Source organism: Macrotis lagotis, chromosome 1 (genome assembly GCF_037893015.1).
Source record: "Macrotis lagotis isolate mMagLag1 chromosome 1, bilby.v1.9.chrom.fasta, whole genome shotgun sequence".
Taxonomy (NCBI): Eukaryota; Metazoa; Chordata; class Mammalia; order Peramelemorphia; family Peramelidae; genus Macrotis; species Macrotis lagotis.
In genome coordinates this window covers 157538191-157561927 of record NC_133658.1, presented here as the reverse complement: position 1 = coordinate 157561927, position 23737 = coordinate 157538191, and the positions used below count along the sequence as shown (strand labels likewise).

General features: G+C 37.7%; 1 protein-coding gene and 1 pseudogene across 1 annotated transcript in view; one reads left to right on the top strand and one right to left on the bottom strand.

Annotated features, from left to right (window-relative positions):
- Positions 1-87: 87 nt before the first annotated feature.
- Positions 88-689, bottom strand: LOC141504317 (large ribosomal subunit protein uL11-like; annotated as a pseudogene).
- A 9335-nt stretch (positions 690-10024) lies between these two features.
- Positions 10025-23737, top strand: part of LOC141517922 (uncharacterized) — a 29812-nt gene continuing 16099 nt past the window's right edge. Inside the window, exons 1-6 of the mRNA XM_074229451.1 lie at positions 10025-10085; positions 17416-17504; positions 17851-18019; positions 18812-18913; positions 20934-21677; positions 22192-22270. Of these exons, the coding sequence (XP_074085552.1) occupies positions 17472-17504; positions 17851-18019; positions 18812-18913; positions 20934-21677; positions 22192-22270 (1127 nt within the window). The 5' untranslated portion in view covers positions 10025-10085; positions 17416-17471. The remainder of the gene's footprint in view (positions 10086-17415; positions 17505-17850; positions 18020-18811; positions 18914-20933; positions 21678-22191; positions 22271-23737) is intronic.

The following is a 23737-nucleotide window of genomic DNA, read 5'->3' as shown; positions in this document are numbered from 1 at the left end:
TGTGAAATCAGTTGTAACTCCCATGATTCAATGTAAAAATCACACATATCAAAGTGACAACACAGAGTATATAATAAATAAATATAACAAATCAATAAATTATCCGAGGAGCTCAAATCCAGGACAGTTGCCCAAACTCTATCCATTGATCAGATTTGTCACAACCTCCACAATTTCCAGCTTTGAAGTGATGAATCTTCATAATGCTGGGCATTCCACTGCTCCACTATTGATGTCATCAATGACATCATGAGGATGTCTGCCATCAATGTTGCAGCCCACAGACTGGGCTGTTCCAAGGATTCTCTTGCCAAAGATCGGTGCCTCATCTGTCTAGAAATGTTGACAATCTCATCAAAAGTGATGTTTCCACTGTGTTTAATATTTTTCTGCTTCTTTCTGTCTCGAGGAGGTTCCTTTAGAGCTTTGATGATCAAGGCTGAGGCAGAAGGCACCACCTCAATCTGGGCCTGTCTGTTCTGAATGGTAAGTTTCACTGTAATCCTAAACCCTTTCCAGTCACCAGTTGCCCTGGCAATGTCATCACCAACCTTTCTTGGAGACAAACCCAAGGGACCAATTTTTGGGGCCAGAGCTGATGTGGGACCAACTTCACCACCAGTGCACCTTAAAAACACGACTTTGATTTTATTAGGATCAAACTTGGGAGGCATGGCGGCGAAGAAGGTGGAGGCTCGGTCTCAATGGTATGGGGTGGTTGCCGGTGTCGGATGAACCCGGATTCAGGATGACCGAAAGAAGTTGCACCTTCATCACCACGAGCTGGAGCCAAAAAAAAAAAAAACTACAGTTATTTTAAATGGAATTTCTCTATCTCTTGCTGCTGGGCTTTGTTGGTAATATACAGAAATGTTGATTTATATAAGTTTATTGTATATCTTGCAACTTTGCTAAAGTTGTTGTTTCAAGTAGTTTTTTTATTTCATATTCTAGGATTTGCTAAATATACCATTATATTATCTGCAAAGGGTGAAAATTTTTCTTCCTCATTGCCAATTCTAATTCATTCAATTTCTTTTTTCTTCTCTTATTCCTAAAACTAATATTTCTAATATGATATTGAATAATAGTGGTGATAATGAGCATCCTTGCTCCTCCTCTGATCATATTGAGAATATTTCTAGTTTGTCCCCATTACATACATAATGCTTGCTGATGGTTTCAGATAGATACTGCTTATCATTTTAGGGGAAAATCCATTTATACCTAGGTTCCATAGTGTTTTAATATGGGAATGGGTGCTATATTTTGTCAAAATTTTGTTCAGTATAATTCTATGATTTCTTTTGGATTTGTTACTGATGTAGTCAATTATACTGATTGTTTTCCCAATATGAACCATATCTACATTCCTGATATAAATCCTTATCATAGTGTATATCATAGAGACAATTTCTATGATATTTTTGCTAATATTTTATTTAAAAAATTTCATCAATATTCATCAGAGAAATTGAGCTATAATTTTGTCTGTTTTGGCTCCTCCTGGTTTATGTATCAGCAGCACATTGCTATGTAAAAAGAATTTGACAGAACTATTTTTTGAAATAGTTTATATAGAATTGGAATTAATTGTAATTTACAAGTTTGGTAGAATTCTCTTGTAAATCTATTTGGCCCTGGAGATTTTTTCATTTATTTATTTATTTAAATGTAGCTTGGTTGTTTATTATAAATTGGAAAAATAAAAATTTCAAGAAATTATTCAGTTGTTATTATCTCTTTTTTAAATTTTTAAAATTTATTTACACATTACTAAAATAATTTTTTTAAATTTTATTTATGGCAATGGGGTTAAGTGACTTGCCCAAGATCACACTGCTAGACAATTATTAAGTGTCTGAGGCCACATTTGAACTCAGGTCCTCCTAACTTCAGGGCTGGTTCTCTATCCACTGCACCACCTAGCTGCCTCCCTAAAATAGTCTTGTTGTAAAAGTAAGCATAATCTTCTCTCCTCCCACATAAAAAAGAAAAACCTCATGAAAAAGAAAGTGAAAGAAAGAGAAAAATATTGTACTTCAGTCTGTCTTCAGATTCCATCAGCTCTGTCTCTGGGTGGATCACATTATTCATAAATCCATCAGAGAAGTTGCTTCCATATTTTTCCCCACAGTTGTTATTGCTGATTGTAATTCCCTCCATCCATTCCTCCCTCCCCACTCCCATTTATTCTATTTTCTCTCTTTCACTTTGTCCCTCCTCAAAAGTGTGCTTTGGGGCAGCTGATTGGTGCAGCAGACAGGGCATCTGCCCTGGAGTCAGGAAGATTGGAGCCCACATCCCACCCCAGACACTGAAGAACCACCCAGCTGTGTGGTCCCGTGCAGGTCATCCTATCTCACTACTCTGCAAAGAAACAAAAAAAGTGTTGTATCTGACTACTCTTTCCCATGATCTACCCTCTCCTCTGTCACCTATACTGCCCACCCCTGGCCCCTTTTCCCCCACTCCTGTTTCTCTCCTTTTTCCTCTAAGGTAAGAAATTTCTATAACATATTAAGTGTGTGTGATGCATGTATGTTGTTTCCTCTCTGAGCCATTTCTGACGAGAATGAAGGCTCACTCATTTCCCCTCACCTTCCCCTCAAGCTTTTTCTTGATGTTTTTTACATGAGATATCTCAGCCCATTCTATCTCTCCTTTTCCTTTCTCCCAGGACATTCCCTTTTCACCCACTGACTCCATTTTTATAATATACCTTCATATTCAGCTCTCTCCTATGCCTTGTCTAAATATGCTCCTCCTAACTGCTCTATTGAGAAGGTTCATATGAGTCATCAGTATCATCTTCCCATGCAGAAATATAAGCCATACAACATTATTAACTCCTTCATAATTTGCTCTTCCTGTCCACCCTCTCTATGCTTCACCTCAGTCCTGTGCTTGGAGATCAAACTTTCTCTTCAGTTCTAATTGTTTCAACAGTAATGTTTGAAATTCCCCTATTTCATTGAATGTCCATTGTTTCTCCTGGAAGAAGACTTCAGTTTTTCTGGGTAGTTGGTTCTTGGGTTGCATTCCAAACTCCTTTGCCTTCTGCAATATCATATTCCAAGCCCTACGAGCCCTTAATGTGGATGCTACTAAGTCCTGTGTAATCCTGACTGTAGCTCCACAATATTTGAATTGTTTCCTTCTGGCTGCTTGTAATATTTCTTCTTTGTCTTGGGAATTCTGGAATTTGGCTATGATATTCCTAGGAGTTATTTTTTTGGATAGCTTTCAGGAGGAGATCAGTGGATCTCTTCAATTTCTATTCTATACTCTGTTTTTAGGATTTAGGGCAATTTTCCTATAGAAATTCTTTAAAAATGAAGTAAAGGCTCTTTTTCTGATCATGACTTTCAGGTAGCACAATAATTTTTAAATTATCTCTCTTGGATCCGTTTTCCAGGTCAGTTGTTTTTTTCCAATGAGATATTTCACTTTTTCCCTATTTTTTCATTCTTTTGGTTTTGTTTTATTGTTTCTTGTTTCTTTACAAAGGCATCAGCTTCCTTTAGTTACATTCCATATTTGAAGGAATTAGTTTCTTCAGAGAGTTTTGGTATCTCCCTTTCCATCTGGCCAATTTTGCTTTTTAAAGTATTCTTCTCTTTATTAACTTTTTGAACTGCTTTTTCCATTTGACCTAAACTGGTTTTTAACATGTTATTTTGTCAGAATTTTTTGCATCTAATTCACCAAACTACTGATTTGGTCTTCATGTTTTTCCTGAATTGCTCTCATTTCTCTTCCCAATTTTTCCTCGACCTCTATTACTTGATTTTCAAAATCTTTTTTGAGCTCTATCATAGCCTGAGACCAACTCCTTTTTCTTGGAGGCTTTGGATGCAGAAGCTTAAAGTTTGTCATCTTCTGAGTGTGTGTATTTATTTATTTATCCATTCATTAATTTATTTTATTTAAGGCAATGGAGTTAAGTGATTTGCCCAAGGTCACACAGTTAAGCAATTATTAGTTTCTGAGGTTGGATTTGAACTCAGGTCCTCCTAACTCTAGGTCTAGTGCTCTATCCACTGTGCCATCTAGCTGCCCCCTGATTGTGTGTTTTGATCCTCTGTGGGACCAAAGTAATTATCTATGGTAAAGTTCTTTTTTTCCCTACTTACTCATTTCCCCAGCCTGTGCTCTGATTTTGAGGTGCTTCCTAAGCTTTTTTAGTGTTATTAGGACATTCCCACAAGGATCTCAGTTTCTCCAAGGTATTTTGAGAGGTTTTGACTGCCCTCCTGGCCTGTGCTCTGATCTGTGGATGACCACAAGCACATCCCTCTGTCCTGGCGCTATGTGGAGGGTCCCTGCTCTGTGGCAATGGGAGGCCCTAGAATGCAAACAGGGTCTGAATGTGGATAAAGTAACAGAGTTCTGTCCCAGGAATAGAGGAGAGACCTCAACAGTCTCCCTCCATCCCCTTACCTTCCTTAGTCTGAGCACTCTGGAAACAGCTGCTAGGTGGCTCCCAGCTGGATGACTCTGCAGGCCTGCTTCTGTTTCCCACATGGGCTGCGCTGAGGGCCTGGCTGTGCTGAGGAGCACGTTGGATCCCCACTTACTGTGGCAGAGGTTTCCCCCACTGATCTTCCAAATGTGCTTAGTGATTCCTGGGTTGGGAAGTCTGGATACCACCTCTGTCACTAGCCTGTGCTCCCAGGGACCCAGGTGCCCCTCGAGCTATTTCTGGAAAACTCTGGAGATTTTTTTTCTCAGGGAGTTCATTGATGTCTTGTCAAATTCTTTTTCTGAAATGGGGTTATTTAAATATTTTATTTACTCTGTTAATCAGGGCAATTGATATTTTTGTAAATATTCATCCATTTCATTTAGATTGTCAGATTTATTGGCATACGGTTGGGCAAAACAGCATATTACTTGAATTTCTTCCTCATTGATGGTGAATTCACCCTTTTCATTTTTATGTTCTGTTCTGTTATTTTATTTTTTTACAATTATATGCATAGTTTTTAACATTCATCATTTTTTAAGTTTTTGAGTTTCACATTTTTCTACTATCCTTCTTACTCTCTTCCCTCCCAATGGTAGCAAGTAATCTGATATAGGTTGAACATGTACAATTGTATTTTTAACATATATCTATCCATATTGTTCACGTGAAAGAAGAAAATTAGAACTAAAAGGGAAAAAATGATGAGAAAGAAAGAAAAACCATAAATGAAGTTTTAAAGTAAAAAATAGTAAGCTCTGCTCTGTATTCAGACTTCATTGTTTTTTCTCTGGATGTGCATGGTATACTCTTTTAATTTTTGATGCTGGTAATATGTTTTTTTTCCATTCTTTTTAAAAAAACAAATTAACCACAGGTTTATCTCTTTTATTATTTTTTCATAAAACAGTATTTCAGTTTTATTCATTAGTTTAATAGTTTTCTGCCTTTCAATTTTATTAATTTCTACTTTCATTTTTAGAATTTCTAATTTATTTTTTAATTGGTGATTTTTAATTTGTTCTTTTTCTAGCTTTTTTAGTTGCATGGCCAATTCATTGCTCTCCTCTTTTTCCATTTTATTCATGTAAACATTTAGAGATATAAAATTTCCCTTAAAAACTGTTTTGGATAAGTTTTGCTATGATATCTCATTATCATCCTTGTCTTGGATGAATTATCGATTATTGCAAAGATTTGTTGTTTGATCCACTCATTCTATAAAATTAAGTTATTTAATTTCCAAGTAATTTTTAGTCTATCTTTTCATGACCCTTCATTACATGTAAATTTATTACATCATGATGTGAAAAGGATGAATTTAATATTTCTGTCTTTCTGCATTTCTTTGTGAGGTTTTTATGTCCTAATACATATTCAATTTTTTTGTGTAGACACTGAGAAATAATATGCTCCTTTCTATTCCCATTCTATCTTCTCCAGAGGTCTATTATATCTAACTTTTCTAAAATTCCATTCACTTTCTTAACTTCTTTCTTGTTTATTTTGTGGTTAGATTTACCTAAGTCTGACAGAGGGTGCTTGGGTTTCCCACTAATATAGTTTTGCTGTCTATAACTCATTTAGCTTCTTCTCTAAGAATTTTGATGCTATAGCACTTGGTGCATATATGTTCAATATTGATATACTTTCATTGCCCATGATACCTTTTTTAAAAAAATTATTTATTTTGAATTTTACATTTCCCCCTACAATCTCACTTCCCTCCCCCATCCCCCACAGAAGGCAGTCTGTTAATCTTTACATTATTTCCATGGTATACATTGATCTAAGTTGAGTGTGATGAGAGAGAAATCATATCCTTAAGGAAGAAAAATAAAATATAAGACATAGCAAAATTAGATAAGATAAAGATTTTTTTTAAAAATTAAAGATAACAGACTTTGGTCTCTATTCAAACTCTGCAATTCTTCCTCTGGATACAGATGATATTCTCCAGTGATAATTTCCCAAAATTGTCCCTGATTGTTGTACTGACGGAATGAGCGAGTCCATTAAGGTTGATCATCACCCCCATGTTGCTATTATGTGTACAATGTTCTTTTGGTTCTGCTCATCTTGCTCGGCATCAGTTCATGAAAATCCTTCCAGGTTTTCCTGAATTCCCATCCCTCCTGGTTTCTAATAGAACAATAGTGTTCCATGACACATTCCCCAATTGATGGACATTCACTTGATTTCCAATTCTTTGCCACCACAAACAGGGCTGCTATGGATATTTTTGTACAAGTGATGTTTTTACCCATTTTCATCATCTCTTCAGGGTATAGACCCAGTAGTGGTATTGCTGGATCAAAGGGTATGCACATTTTTTTTGCCCTTTGTGTGTAATTCCAAATTGTGCTCCAGAAAGGTTGGATGAGTTTACAGGTCCACCAACAATGTATTAGTGTCCCAGATTTCCCACATCCCTTCCAACATTGATCATTATCCTTTCTGGACATAATGGCCAGTATGAGAGGTGTGAGATGGTACCTCAGAGATGCTTTAATTTGCATTTCTCTAATAAGTAGTGATTTAGAGCAATTTTTCATATGACTATGGATCACTTTGATTTCTTCATCTGTAAACTGCTTTTGCATATCCTTTTTCAAATAAATTAACAACTAGTTCTCTGTTCTAATGACTGTTTTAAGTATACAAAAAAATATACCAAATGGGAGTTTAATATTACACACAAGTACTCAGATAAGAACAATAAAAGAGGTACATAAAACTGGATTATGTTATATTATTCACAGTAAACAAATGTATCCTTATGGAATGAAAGCAGCCACAGGACCACAGCAGCTAGTATTGAACATATACAGAACCAAAACTCATTCTCCCTATTCTAACTCTTATTTTCTTCTCTTTCCATGGTTTCCAAAATGAGAGATGATACCCTTGAAATCTATATTTCTATGGGTTCAATATGTCCCAGCTCCTATTGGTTTCATTGCTCTGGGAATGCCAGTGCACTCATAACATCTCAGGGGAATTTGAGGTGTAACACATAGTGGAAACAATTGAAAGCTTGTCCCCCCCCCCCCCACTTCCCCTGTTGTTTGGCTCTTTTTCACTTTATGTTATATGTTTGTTTACTGAAGTAACAAAAATGATGGAATTAAAATGTAGTATTTCTTCAATGGTATAATAAGTTTTAAGAAAAGAATAAATATGGGCGGCTAGGTGGTGTAGTGGATAAAGCACCGGCCCTGGAGTCAGGAGTACTTGGGTTCAAATCCAGTCTCAGACACTTAATAATTACCTAGCTGTGTGGCCTTGGGCAAGTAACTTAGCCCCATTTGCCTTGCAAAAACCTAAAAAAAAAAGAATAAATAAATATTACAAGCATACTTTTGTAGTTTTTTTTTTCATCAATGGACAGAATGAACATTACTATGCTCACTTAGAAAACATTGTTGAATATGAACATTCAAATATAGTAAATAATGTAAATTTGTGATTTCTGCATTGTTTGGCTGCTCAAGCTCATCTTAGAGAGAACCCTGAATACAAATGTCATTTTAACAACTGGTTCACTAACTCAACATAAAATTATGTCAGACTAAATCCTACCACTGAGGCAAGTCCTTTTGAATATAATGAATGTGAACAAGCCTTCAGACAGAAAATAATTCATTCAACATCAGCTACCATATACTGAAGAGAAATATGAACATAATAAGATGGGAAATTCTTCTTTAATCTTTCCTCCCTTTTTATACAGTAAAGAATTCACACTAGAGAGAAGCATTATGAATGCAACAAATGTGAAAAGCATATTACTCAGCTAACACATTTTTTCATTGCAAATCCTTCAGAATTGTCTTGAATCTTTATATTGCTGAGAATTGCTAAGTCATTTACACTTGATCATTGTACAATATTGTTGTTACTTTGAACAATGTTTTCCTGGTTCTACTCACTTCACTTTGCATCACTTCATATAAGTCTTTCCAGGTTTTTCCTGAAAGCAAACATCTCATCATTTCTTAAAGTACAATAGTATTTTGTAACAATCATCTAACACAACTTCATCAGCTATCCCCCAACTGATGGGCACACTATCAATTTCCAATTTTTTGCCACAACAAAAAGAACTGCAATAAAGTTAAAAAAGGTCTTTCTCCTTTTAAAAAAAAATCTTTGGAATACAGACCTAATAATGATATTGTTGGGTCAAATAGTATGTGCAGTTTTATAGCTCCTTGGACATAATTTCAAATTCCTCTCCAAAATGGATTAGTTTGGGTAGCTAGGTGGTGCAGTGGATAGAGCACTGGCCCTGTAGTCAGGAGGACTTGAGTTCAAATTTGACCTCAGACACTTAATAATTGCCTAGCTGTGTGACCTTGGGCAAGTCACTTAGCCCCGTTACCTTAAATAAATAACATAAAAATATAAAACTCCAAATGGATCAGTTCACAACTCCACCAACTGTGCATTAGTGTCCCAATTTTCCTACATCCCCTTCAACATTTGTCATTTTCCTTTTCTCTCATATTAGTCAATCTGATTGATATATGGCAGCACCATCTTTTCATATGACTATACACACATACACACACACAGATATGTATATCTTTAATTTCTTCTTCTGAAAACTGTCATATGCTTTGACTATTTACCAGTTTGGATATAACTTATATTCTTATAAATTTGGCTCAGTTCTCTCTATATTTTAGAAAGGAGTAGACAGTTTGAAGAGAGAAAAAACCTGAAAGAAAAAGTATATTTCAAGAAAAGGAAAAGGAAAAAAATTTAAATAGAAGTCCATTTGACTTCTGTAATCTATATTCTGCTGTATGGTGAGAAATAGGTTAAGTATATTCTACCCAATGACAAACTACAAATTCTTGAAGACAGGGGTCTAGGTGATGTAGTGGATAGAACACCGGCTCTGGTGTTAGGAGGACCTGAGTTCAAATCCACTTCAAATACCTAGCTGTGTGGCCTTGGACAAGTCACTTAGCCCCATTGCCTTGCAAAAAACTTTAAAAAAAACTAAAAAAAAGAAAAACAAAAAACCCACCGCAATCTACAAGAACTCTGGGCTATGTGAAAGCAGTTCTCAACCCAAGAAAGAACAGGTCAATGAACTGGGTATACCACCCCAAACCCCAAACCAACCACCCAGCCCCCTTGGGAAAGTAACAAAAGAAAAGCCCCTACCTCAATCCTAAAAATCAAAGAAATGGTGAACAAAACTGACAGCAGAAAGATCATTGAACTGACAGTTAAAAGGAGGTTGTTTACGTATTCTTTACATGCTTCACTGGCTCTTCGTTCCCTTTGGTCCATCACCATCCCCTCTCCAGCCCTGCTATATCGCTCTTTGGATCTACATTCTTTTGATAGAATACACTTCTTCTTCCCTCCTTCTCCACCCCGCCCCCCATGCTCACACCTTCCCCAGCCCTTCTGAATCCCCTCCAGCAAAGGCACAGAACAAACCAGAGCTAGGCAAGGGTTCCTCACCGCCAGGGGACTACATTTCCCAGCATCCCTCAGCGGTGGCTTCCCAGAATCCCTTTCGCCCGATGACTTCCGAAGCGGAAGCGGCGCGGCAGGTGCAGTCGGTCCTCCGGCCTCCGACCGGTCTGTGCTGGAGGTAAAGTCCGTTCTCCGTGGGCCGCGTGGGGCCGCGGGCACCGGGCCTGCTTGGCCCTCGCAGCGGGCCTCCCCGCGGGGCGGCAGCGAGCCCCGGCCGCCCCCTCCCTCGGCGCTGGAGGAGATGCCGGCCTCCCGCCGCGGGGGGCTTCAGCGCCCCCGGCCCCTGTGCCCCGCCCTTAGTCAGTGAAGGCCCGTGACGCGCCTGCTGCGTGCCCGGCGCGGAGGGCGGGCAGAGCGGGAGTCCTGCGGGCCTGCCCCTGGGGGGTCGTGGGTGAGGCGGGCAGACACCGCGGGCTTGGAGCTCCTTGTGGGAGAAGACTTAGAGTGTCGAGGCCTTGGACAGATGGATGGAGGATGAGCCCGAGTAGACAGACGGCCCCATCCTGTGTTGTTTATTATCATTATTATTATTATTATCATTATTATTATTATCATTATCATTATTATTACTGTTTTAAGTTGGGCTTTTTTGCAAGACAGTGCGGTCAAGGGGCTTGGCCAAGGCCACACCGTATTATTGTTATTCTTTAGTAAGTACTCTCAACTGATCTGTTTTCCTTACCGCCAGAGCTAGGTTGGTATAATGGATAGAGAATGGGCATTATGAAAGTTGGAAGATCAGGGGGTCAAGTCCCGTCTCTAATGTGATGCTTGGCAAAACTACCGTAATCTATCTGTACTCTAGGTAATGCAAAGATTGGAAATTGCAGAGAAAGTACTAATATGCGTTGGTAGAAGGAATTTCCTCCCCTCATGAAATCCCCTCTATCTTTCCTTAATCCTCTTCATTCATTCCCACTAGGGCCCAGTCACCTTGAACGTATAGATCAGGAGTTTTTAACTTATTTGTGTCACGGACCCCTTTGAGAATCTGGTGAAGCCTTTGGATTTTTCAGAATTAATGTTTTTTAAATAATTAAAGGAAATTCTAAATTTCAGTTAAAAGTGATTGACCCTAACATCAAATCAGATTGATCAAACAAAAATCTCATCATGAAAAACAATACAATAGAGATGTTTAGGGGTTAATGGGGTTAAGTGACTTGGCCATGTTCACACATCTAGGTAATTAATATGTCTGAGGCCAGCTTTGAACTCAGGTCTTCTGACTCCAGGGCCTCTATCCACCGCACCATTTAGCAGCCTCAAGAGAGATGTTAAAGACACAAATCTAGAAGAAGAAAATGACTTCAATATATCTACAAGCAAAGTCTCAAAAAAACAAAATAGCTTATGCACAAATTCATTTCAGGTAGAGATGAAGCTAGACATTAAAAGAGTTTTACTTTTTTTTTAAATCAGTGAAATAAGAGCACTAGAGGGAAAATAGAAAAAAGAAATAGAGAGCAATGGAAAAAAGAAGCCAAAAGGGAATTAACTGGGGAGGCTAGGTGGTGCAGTGGATAGAGCACCGGCCCTGGAGTCAGGAGTACCTGAGTTCAGGTTGGACCTCAGACACTTAATAATTACCTAGCTGTATGGCCTTGGGCAAGCCACTTAGTCCCATTGCCTTGCAAAAAATCCTTACAAAAAAAAGGAAATCAACAAGAGATACAAAACCTTACCCAAGGAACAAACTCCCTCAAAATACCAATGGACTAAATACAAGGTAATGACTCCATGAGACAAAAAAAAAGTTAAAAGACAAAAGGTTGAAAAAAATTTAAGAATCTTTGGATTACTTGAATGCCATGACCAAAAAAAGAGCGTATATATATATATATATATATATATATATATATATATATATATATATATTCAAGAAATATTAAAAGAAAACTGCCTTCATCTCTTGGAACCAGAGGGGAAAAATGGAAATAGAAAAAAAATCTATCAGTCACCTTGCAAAAGAAATTTCCAAGTGAAAACTCCCAGGAACATTATATCAAAACAAAGAGTTTTCAGATCAAAGGGGGGAAAAAATTCTGCAAGCATCCAGAAAGAAAGAATTGAGTTAGTGAGGAGCCCTAGTTGTGATCACACATGATTTAGCAGCCATATTGTAAAGGAATAGAGAACTTTAAATTTTATATGCTATAAAAAATAATGTTAAAAAACTAAACAAGGATAAACTGTCTACATTTTAACATGAGTCAGTAATACACCTTTTCTCTGAATCCTATCATAATGAGGAATTATAAAGGGACCCACTTAGTCTAATTGGAGTGGTTCTTGTTATGTTTTGATGACCTTAAAAAAAAGAAGGGGCAAAGGTCAAGTGAAAGTTTTTAATGTTCAAAGGAGACCCAGGCATATTTATTGGGATCATGGAAGGAATTAGTGAACTAGCAAAGACTGAAGATGAAAGGGAGTGATGAGAGGGTACAAATGCTCAGAGGATACAAAGAAAGGGTGAATACCAAGAACCCAAGTAGAGGGGTTAGCCCTGCCTAGACAAAACTTTACCTTTTCTATAGATAATGGAGGAAAGAAAATAAGAATGGGAGAATGATGAGGAGAAACTTTAAGGTACAGAGATGGAAAGAAGAAGGAACTCAAAATCTATACCTCTTGAGTCAGTAAAATAGGTGATGGGGTCCTTATCATAAGAGAGTTGACAGGAAATAATGAGAGGATCTGAAATGAAAATTGGACTAGTAGTCATTGTAGAGTGTGGTAGACTGTCAATCAGTAGGAATAAAAGGATTCCTATGCAGCAGTGAGGACCAACTGGAGATTGGATAACATAACTAGGTAATGAACTCAATCAGCAAACCCTCTTAGGATCCTTCAGCAGCTCACGAGTATGATCAGAGAAAACCACTGAAAGGAGTCACTCAGGTCTGGAGTTTACACAAGGTACACTTAGGAAGAAAACAAGAGGACAAGAAACCTGGGTGGAAATTTTGGCCTAAATGTTGGTAGATTAGTGCAAAGGTTCAAAACATTTTAGAGTTGAGGGGGAAGAACATCCTATCCCACTTAGGGCCATCCCCTTTTCTCACTTAGGTGCTCAAGATCCAGTTGCAATATCTCAAATTCTCTGTTTCAGGTGTTCTTTGCCCTGTGGCCATAAATGTGTTTTTTAAAAAAATATTTTGATGATAATAATAATAATAATAATAATTAAATATTTGCATATTACTATATGCCAGCCATTGTGCTTCACAATTATCATTTCATTTAATCCTTGGAGCAACTCTGAGAGATAGGTACTATTATTGTCCTCATTTTACAATTGAGGAAAGTGAGGCAACCAAATCAAGTGGCTTGTCTAGGGTCACAAAGCTAACGAGAGTCAGGCAAATTTTTCTGACCCTAGGTCCATGTTCTATCTACTGTACCACTTAGTAGTCTATATTTTAGAATAATTTGTTTCCATTGTAACCCTATGTATTTTATGCATTCGAAAACTTAAGGGTTTCAACACACTGACTACCAAAGAGAGACATAATAAAATTTTTAAGAAATCATGTTCTTTTAGTTTCTTTGTGTGTATCAACACAGAATCAAAAGGAAAGATGAAAGCCTTCTCCTTTGGTCATTACTATTAAAAGCACCATCTGTTTATTCCCTTGTACTCAGAAATTGTCCCCAACTCATTGGTTGTTTCCTTCGTAGCTCATTGGTTTTGAGAATTAGACTAAACAATTATAAGATTTCTTCTGACCCTTTTACCTCATATGACCCTTAGAAGAACACTGGGCCCAAGGAAGTAGAAGATTCTGGAGACAAAGTATACAGTTCTCATTAAACAATCATTTTTTTTCATATCCCTTGTATTTATTTGTCTTGTGTATTTCTTTCTACTAAATAAATTATACCTTAAACACCAAATAAAGTCAGAATGCCTGACTTCCACAAAAGTAAAGGAAATGTTCTGGAAAGCAACAGCATAACATGAATAACTAGATCTGATTATATTTGCAGTCCTAATCTTACTCACAAACTATTTGCAATAGCTTTTAAAGGGAAGATAGGAGATCCTGGGATTTGCTTCATATACATATGGAAGACATGGAGAATTTTGATATATTCTTCATGAATAGTTTTGTGTTGACAGTCTTCTAGTGCCACATAATATAATCCAAGTTTCCATTACTGTCATATACTACAATTTGTTTAGTCACTCCCTATAGATGGGTATCTCCTTGGTTTCCAGTTTTTGGTTACTATGAAATGGGTTGCTGTAAGAATTTTTTGTGCATATGAATCTTTCCTTTAATGTGAAAGGGTTAGAGGAACTTGTTTCTAATGTGTAGGTTAACAGATTGAATTAAATGTTTCTTAAATAAGAATAAATACTCATTGAAGAAATTTTAAAAATTGTGAGAAAAAAGGAAAATTTCATGTGTATAGACGTTGAAGGATAGATGAAATCTAACACAAAATAAAGAAAGGAAGAAGGAGCACCAAGAAGAATACCACTAAGTATGGAACTGGGTAATAGGCATGAAGCTATCCCTAAAGGGATTTGGATCATCACTGGGAGATGCAACATCTGCTCCCAGAAATGATGAAATAGATCTATAGGTGCCTTCAAATGGAAAGTCAACTAGTAATGATGAGAAAAAGAAGGTAATAGTGGTGGTAGATGATAATCTGTTGAGGATTACCAAAGCAACAAATGTATATATTAAGTATCAGAAAGATTTGCTGTTTTCCAGGAGCATTTATGTAGCACATGACAGAGCATGAGTTTAATGATAATTTCTCTATTTGTGTGTGTATACATATAAATATATGTATGTATGTATTTATGTCTCCCAAATCTATCTAATCCTGGTCTCCCAAAATTCAGTTGTACATTTCCATTTGCTCGCGAGTCATTTCCAACTTGATATTCCATAGGTATCTCAAAATCAACATGTCTAAAATTGAACTCATTATTTAACTCAGAGGTTGTCCCTAAGCTATCCCTCTTCAGAGCTTCCATACATCTCTAAAGGACATCAGGCATCCTTCTAGTGAGGTTTGTAACCTTTATGTTAACTTGGAATGTTCATTCCTCATATTCATTCATTTACCAGATCATGTTATTATTTTCCCTTTTCTCCATTCAAAGGGCTCCCACCCTAGTTTAGACCCTCATTACATCTTGCTTGGATTGTTACAGTGGCCTGTTAATTTGACTCCCTATCTTAGTTTTCATCCCTCTAATTCCTTCTCCTTATAGCTGTCAAAGTATTTTTTCCAAATATAGACTATTTGATCCTAGAGCCAAGATGGAGGATCCACAAGTAGTTCACATATTTTTAGAGTTTTTGATATATTGGTCAGTTACACTAATTTTTCTTTCTTTTTCATCATTTCTGGGAGCAGACGTTGCATCTTTCAGTGATGATCCAAATCCCTCTTTAGGGATAGCTTCATGCCTATTACCCAGTTCCATACTTAGTGGTATATTTCTTGGTTCTCCTTTATTTTCTGTGTTAGATTTCCTCTATCCTTCAACCTCTACACACGTGAAAAATGTATTTCATGGGGAAGCTCATTAGGAGTGACAGAAGAAGAATACTGAAGAAAACTAGTGATATATACAAAAGACATTAATAAAAATGTATTTTAAAAAAGAAGAAATCGGGGTGGCTAGGTGGCACAGTGGATAAGCACTGGCCCTGGAGTCAGGAGTGCCTGGGTTCAAATCTGGTCTCAGACACTTAATAATTAACCTAGCTGTGTGGCCTTGGGCAAGCCACTTAACCCCATTTGCCTTGCAAAAAAACCTAAAAAAAAAAGAAATCCATAGAAAAATTCCAAGCTACATATAGTAAAGATTTGTGGGTTTGTATGCAGTTGTATGTTCTTCTATAGTTAAAATGAGATAGTCCTTGATAGATATGAACTGCAGAACTAATAATCCTCTGTCCTGGCTCATCATATTTTCCAATATGATCATCAGAATCTTTATCTTCAGGTCTGGATGGAAAGCTTAATACTCTCACATTGAAGCAAACAGTGCTTCAGATGCTGATTTATCACTTGATATAAGTCTGATCTCAATGAATGGTCCCAATATCTTCATCATTGTCATCATCTTTCCCTTCAACCACAGGAGCATCTTTTTGATCTTCCTCACTAAATTGAACTTTTACTACAAGTGCTCCTGTAGAGAAGTATTTAGGAGATAATATGTAAGCCAATCTTGGGATAGTCCAACTAGGGTCTTTTTTGGAAAACCCTAGTCTGGAGACATCTAAATAAGATAGGTAACTCTCAGTGATATAGAATGAGCCAATGTCCAGACCCTTTGCCCCCAGGATTTCTTTAGTGAGGGTCTCTGCTTCAAGCCCATCTTGCAGGTTCAGGATTGGGAAAAGAGAAAAATTCAATAATCACAAGAAAAATCAGATTAGAAAGTATGATGGAAGCAGAGAGGGAGTTTTAGTCAGACATTTGCTTATTGTATCCACAAAAGACTAGAAAACATGCTGTACAAAGAACAATCAGTAACTTTTTGTTTAGTTTGAAGGAGAAATTTAGGAAGCATCAAAAACTCCTAGGTGGGAAAGGATTAGATTCATTCTCTTTGCAAAGGCCAAAGAATAGTGGGATGGGAGTTGTGAAGAGGCAGATTTAGTTCTGATATACAGGACAAAATTCCAGTGATCAGAATTATCTATCCAGAAGTAGAATGGGCTGCTTTAAGAGAGAACAAGTTACCCCTTACCAGAAGTTCTCACAATCTGTATGTTTGCCTGTTACCTCTAATATTAAAGGGACTTTTGTTCAAGTACAAGCAGGAATGGATGGCCTCTCAACTTCTTTTTCTAGCTCTGAGATTCAGTGTTTCTCTGATATGAAGTATTAGTAAATGAAATAGCTTTTGGTGAGTGGTTTCTAGTAATCACTCCTATTATTTTGTAGTTGCATTTTATAGATAAATAACAAATAAGAAGCAATGATTTGCCTTTGGTAATATAAATAATCCTGGCACAACTACCCTATTTTTTTCTTTGATTCTAATGCCATGTGTCCATGTAGCCACTTTAGAAGTCAATCTCTCAATACAAGTGTAAAACAGTGAAGTGAATGAGAATTACTTTCCCTCAGGTAAAAAGAGATTAGCAACACTGTGTTCTATGACCTATTGCCTGAATTGAGATAGCCAGTTGATACAAGATATCTCAATTCAGGACATGTTTCCTATCTCAGAAACAACTCTCCAAGCACAGGAACTTAAAGGTATCAGGTCACAATACCCTGGATCCTTGTTTCTTCCCCAAGGTAAGGGCAGGACAACTGTGTCTGGGCTCATTTTACTTACCTCTATGTGACATAAAACATATGGGAAAAATCACCCCAAAGTGTTCTAGAGTTTTTAGCATTTGGAGTCTGTGAGTTGCAAGCAAAATCAGACTATCTCTTGTACTCTTTTTCTTCCCCAGGCCTGCATTCTCTGGACTTTACTTTTCTCCAAGGAGGAATACATTTCCAAGAGGAAATGGCTCCTGTGTTCCTGGCTGCCAGATCCCAGGTGAATTGATCTTTCCTGAAATGCAGTCACAATTTCCAGAGTGTACTTCCCTTTTCTTCATCATGGAGCTCCTCTGCCAACTCCATCCCTTCCTGAAACAAGAACACCCAATTTTTCGTCCCTAGAAAACTGATCCTGTCTTGGTGCATGATAGATTGTGAGGAATGTTTCCTCTTCTGTTGCCTTCTCTCAATGTGATAGACACAGTGACAAGAGTGGAGACAAAAATGCTTTCTTGTTCTTATACCACAGTACACAGTACTGAAAGCTTTTACCATCATCAGACCCACCTCCTGTCTATCCCTTCTATCTCTTTTAAGTGTTTTGTATCAACTCCTTTTCCCAGGAGAGAAGAGTCCATGTTGGAACAAGAGTGTATTTGTTTCAGGACTCAGTTACATTCAAGGATGTGGCTGTGAACTTCACCCAGGAAGAGTGGGGTCAGCTGAACCCTGCCCAGAGGGAGTTGTATAGAGATGTGATGATGGAGAATTATAGAAACCTCATCTCAGTGGGTAAGGATAATTTCACCCTAAGAGTCAGAATCATAGGTGGTGCCACCATAGGAAGGGTCCACCACTTTGACAGCCCTAATGATGCAGATGTAACAGAGGAAATTGTTAAGAGCTGTTCAGCTTTTCAACTACTGAATTTTGCCTTGTGATTCAGTCAGAGATTTCTAATCCTTTTTGAAAGTTCTACTATGAATAGAGTTGAAAATAAGTGGTCTCATCTGTTATCTCATCCCCTTGGCTCAAGTTGTTAGTTTCCTATCCTCCATTCCCAGAGACTAAAAATAAGCCTTGAACCTTCTTCAGAAGCCTGTTCAACTCCTGGTGTTGCTATGTTGTCCTAACCGAGTAGATTGATGATATATAATAGTGGAAAGTGGGAGGAGTCAGAAGAAAGTGATTTGTCCTAGTTAGCTCTTTTACTTATTAGCCCTAAGATCTTAAGAACATAAATTACTTTCCTTAAGAATCTGTTTCCTCGGGGTGGCTAGGTGGCGTAGTGGATAAAGCACTGGCCTTGGAGTCAGGGTTCAAATCCGGTCTCAGACACTTAATAATTACCTAGCTGTGTGGTCTTGGGCAAGCCATTTAACCTCATTGCCTTGCAAAAACTTTAAAAAAAAAGAATCTGTTTCCTCACATGTAAAATGTAACTGTACTAGATGATACAGTAATTTTCACATTAGATAAAAATATTTCCCTTTTCTTTGCAGAAGAAGGGCTGGAATTGACTTCTGTGACAATTCTGTGTCTCCAGGACAAACTGCTAAGTCTCATTCCCTTCTCTATAAACAGGACTTTCTGTTTCCAAACCTGATGTGATCTTTCAATTGGAGCAAGGGCAAGAACCTTGGATGCTTGATGTGAAAGGAACTGAAGGGAAAGTAGTCTCTTTGGGTGAGTAAGAGACAGACTGCCAGTGACTTAAAGAAAATAATAGCCCTGGTATCTAGTGAAAGTGCATTCTCATTGACCCTGAGACCTGTTGAGATGAGTGTTGTCATGGATGCATTCAAGGATGCTTTTTCCCCATGTTGTATTAGTGGGAATGGGAAATCTGTTTTTTTCTTAACTGTGTTGCTTCTTATTCCCTTTTAATTTTTTAATGCATACCCTTTACCTCTCTACACATTATCTAGAGATTCTCCTTCATTACTCCTTGAAATCCAAATTCTATCCTAACTTTTTTTGTATTCTTTGTTATTCTTACTCATCAGTGTCCTCTACTTTTCGTTTACTTATATTAATACAATAATCTTGTTATAAGAGTAAACATAACCCCCCAAGAAGATGAGAAACCTCAAGAACAGTGAGAGAAAAAAGATGTACTTCAGTCTGTGTTCATATTTCAATGGCTCTGTCTCTGGGATGAGTTGCCTTCTTTATCATAAGTCCACCAAAGAAGTTGCTTCATTATTTTTCCCACAGTTGCTATTCCAAGCTGTATCTACCTCCACTCTATTCTCTCTCCTTTCACCCTGTTCCTATTCAAAAGTGTGTTGTATCTGAGTATCCTCTCCCACAATCTTCCTTCTCTTCTATCACCTATCCCTCCCCCTTCCCTCATTCCCCCTTATCCCATCCCTTTTTTCTCATTGTTCTCTAGGGTAAGATAGGTTTCTATACCCTATTAAGTGTATATATTATTTCCTCTCCAAGCCATTTCTGATGAGAATGAAGACTCACTCATTCCCCCTCACCTTCCCCCATTCCACTCCATTGTAAAAGCTTTTTCTTGACTCTTATCTGAAATATCTTAATCCCTTCTTCCTCTTTCTCTTCTTCCCAGTATTTTTCTTTATCACCCATTGATTCCATGTTTTTACTATAATCTACCATCATATTTACCTCCTTCCTGTGCCTTGTCTATATATGCTCCTTCTAACTGCTCTTATAAATGAGAAAGTTCATGAGTTATCAGTATCTTCTTCCCATGCAGGAATATAAACAGTGCAACATCATTAAATTCCTCATAGTTAGTCCTTTAGTCCTTCTCATCCACCCCCCTCAATGGTTCACCAGAGTCCTGTACTTGGAGATCAAACTTTCTGTTCACCTCTGGTTGTTTCAGTAGGAAAGTTTGAAAGTCCCCTGTTTCATTGAGAGTCCATCTTTTTCTCTGAAAGAGGATGTTCAGTTTTGCTGGATAGTTGATTCTTGGTTGTAAACCAAGATCTTTTGCCCTTCTGGAATATCATATTCCAAATCCTACGAACCCCTGATGTAGGTGCTGCCAGATCCTGTGTAATCCTGACTATAGAGCCAAGGTAGTTGAATTGTTTGTTCCTGGAGCTTTTAGTATTTTCTCTTTGACTTGGGAGTTTGGGAATTTGACTATAATATTCCTTTAAGTTTTTCTTTTGGGAATCTCAGGAGGTGATCAGTGAATTCCCTCAATTTCTATTTTTACCCTCTGCTTCTAGGATCTCCAGACAATTTTGTTGTATTATTTCTTAAAAAATGAAGTTGGCTTGGACTGGGAAATTGTGTTACTCAGTCTTTCTGTGGGTTCTGCCCCTCTAAATTTTGGCTAGAGTCATAATTTGATGGCTTTTGGCGTTTTTTGGGGGGGGGAAAGTTTCTGGGAATTCCTGCCTTCACACCGCCATTTTGGTTCTGCCCCAGTATCCTCTACTTTTAAGGGTGCTGAGAGGTTTTTTATCTTTTGTTCCTGTATAGAATTTTATCTTGCTGATTACTTTCCTCTCTCCCTAATTCCTTCCTCTTTGTACTACTTTAGTTCCTTAATTTCAATACTGTTGATATTTTCCTTATAAAATGGATGATTCAGTATGTATTTATAGTATCACTGTCCATATTCTACCAGATTATTTTCCTTTTAAACAGCACAGAGAAAATATTAATTTGTATCATTATGTTTATTATTACAATATTAACTTATATTATTTTCTCTTAGTTTCAGGTTGGGAGAAAAAGTTCAAAAACTATAAATCACTTTCAAAGCAAAATATTTCAGAAGAAATAAAATCACCAGAGATATTAACAGAAAGATCCATGAGAGATATTACTGTACCTGAGCTTAGATTGGAGAAGAAAAGAGAAAACTCTGAAGGGAAGACATTGGAAAAATCTCTTTCCCAAAAGAGAAGTTTCAAGAAAGTTTCAATCAATACCTCCAAAAATTCTAGTAAGGAGAAAGACTCTGAATGTAATATATGTGGGAAAACATTCAGACACATAAGTAGCCTTCGGAGACATCAAATTACTCACACAGGAGAAAGACCCTATGAATGTAATGAATGTGGGAAAGCTTTCTTTGATTGTTCTTCTCTTACTATTCATGAAAGAATTCATACTGGAGAGAAGCCCTATGAATGTGAGGAATGTGGAAAAGCCTTCTTTGACCGCTCACATCTTAATCGACATCAGAGAATTCATACTGGGGAAAAACCCTATGAATGTGATCAGTGTGGGAAAGCCTTCTTTGACCGCTCATCTCTTACTCAGCATCAGAAAATTCATAGTAAAGAGAAGCCATATGAATGCAATGAATGTGGAAAAACCTTCATCCAGAAAAGGAACCTTAAAAGACATCAGATAACTCATACTGGAGAGAAACCCTATGAATGTGGTGTATGTGGGAAAATTTTTAGTCACAAATCATCTGTAATTCAACATCAACGACGTTATGCCAAAGAATAATCCTGGAAATATCATGAATTTTGGGAAAATTTCAGCCAAATTTGTCACTTTTTAAATGCTCAATAATCTAGGCATGATAAGAGACCACGTAAAAACTTATAATTAATCTCCCTTATTTTAAATAAACCTATTGTTTAAACATACTACTATATCTGCTTGCTATTTAATTTTTCCTCCCTTCTTTTGCTGCTACACCAAAGAGCAAGTGATCTGTGGGTAGTATATTATGAACCTAGTGTCAGATACTCTTAAGTATAAAATGAAGTGAAAATCTTTCCAAAAAATGGGCTTCTTTGATCTTATTGGGCCTCAATCAAGGGGACCCAAATACTCAAGAGGAAATTTAAAGTCTCCTTATCTTCCTAAAATATATATATCTTCTTTGGCAAGATGTCCAGGTAGGTCAAGTTTTTCTAGTGGATAACCTTAATTCTAAGGTTGGGGCCAGCTTGATATCTCATATAAGGTAGAATCAATCAACAAGCATTTATTGTGTTCTTACTTTGTTCTAGGCACTGTGGATATTGGCCGAGAAAGACAAAATCAACTTCTGCTCTCTAGGAGCTTATATTCTGATGGGAGACATTATAGGTATGTCCAAGATATTATATAGAGGAGATGGAAGTGGGGAAGGCACCAGAAGCTGGGAGACCCAAGAAAGACCTCCTGAAGTTAGGATTTGAACTGACTTGAAGGAATCTAGGGAAATAAGGAGGCAGAATCAAGGGAGGTAGAAAGCATCCCAGGTATGGGGGGCCACCATTGCAAAAGCCCAGGGTAGAAGAGAACAGGAAGGACAGTGGAGCTGATATAGAGGAGAGTAAAATGGAGGAAGACTTTAGGGGAAGAATTGTGGAGAGCTTTTTTTTTGTTTAAAGTTTATTTTTTTTCAATTTCACACAAGGATAGTTTTCAGTGTTTATCTTTTTGTAAGCTTTCGAGTTTCACATTTTTCTGCCTCCACCCCTCCCTTCTCCCTTCCCATGACAGTGAGTCATCTGATATGGATTGCACAATACAATCTTGTTTATATGTAGAACTTTACATATATATTTAATCCTGAAGGGAGAGAGCAGGGAAGTGACATGATTAGACTATGTTTGAGAAAATTCTGTCTTGACAACTGAGGGAATTTGAGTGAATGTTGATTATGTACTATTCTCCTATTTAATTAAATAGTTTATAGCTCTGAATTAAAAAAGACTTTTTAGGTGGGGGCCAGTGGGACTACCAGAGTAATGCTGCTTTTGGTTCCATTCTCCTGTTAGCCACTAGGGTCAAGTACAACTTCCTCAGCCCAGCCTTTGAGTGTTCCCATAATCTGGCTCCATCCTGTTGAGTCAACCTACTTCTCACTGTTCATGAATTCTCTGCATCAGCCTGAACTAACAACTGCACCTCCCATTTCTAAAACATACAGGAGCAAAAGGAAGTGACATGAATTCAGGGCATAAAAAGAAAGGTCCCAGGAAATTACCTTTTCAGCTAAATAAGGAACTGAGTGAAGCAATCGGCTGGATGGGGGTTATTGGAAGGACAGTTGGTTTAGTTGGAGGGAGTTCTTATTAGCCCTAGAACATGCACCTCAAGTCAGATGGAAGCTTCATGGGCAAATAGGCTGGGCTAGTCCTATTTCAGCATTTAAATTCTTTTAAAATCCAGCCCCCTGGGACTTCTGGCCAAGATGGCAGAGAGAAGACAGGCACAATTCTAAAGTCTCCTGATCTTTCCCCATCTATGGTATCAAACAAACCTCTTAACAGAAATCCGACCCACAAAACCCAGAAAGAAAAGCTAGGAGAAAGAACATCTACCTCAGGATTTTTCTTCTGCAGCCATGGGTGAGTCCGGGCAGGTAAATCCAGGCACAGAGGGCAGATCAGCTCTGGATCAGCCAGATTAGCAGCTGAATTGCAGCTGGGGAGCCTGAGGGCCCAAGAGCTTGATCAGCAGTGGGGCTAGACCTCGGGGGCTTGAGTCAAGGAAGCAGAAGCACTAGTGTTGGGGCTGACACTCTGGAACTTGTAGACAGGGCTGGGGGAAGAGTTTCAGTGCAGG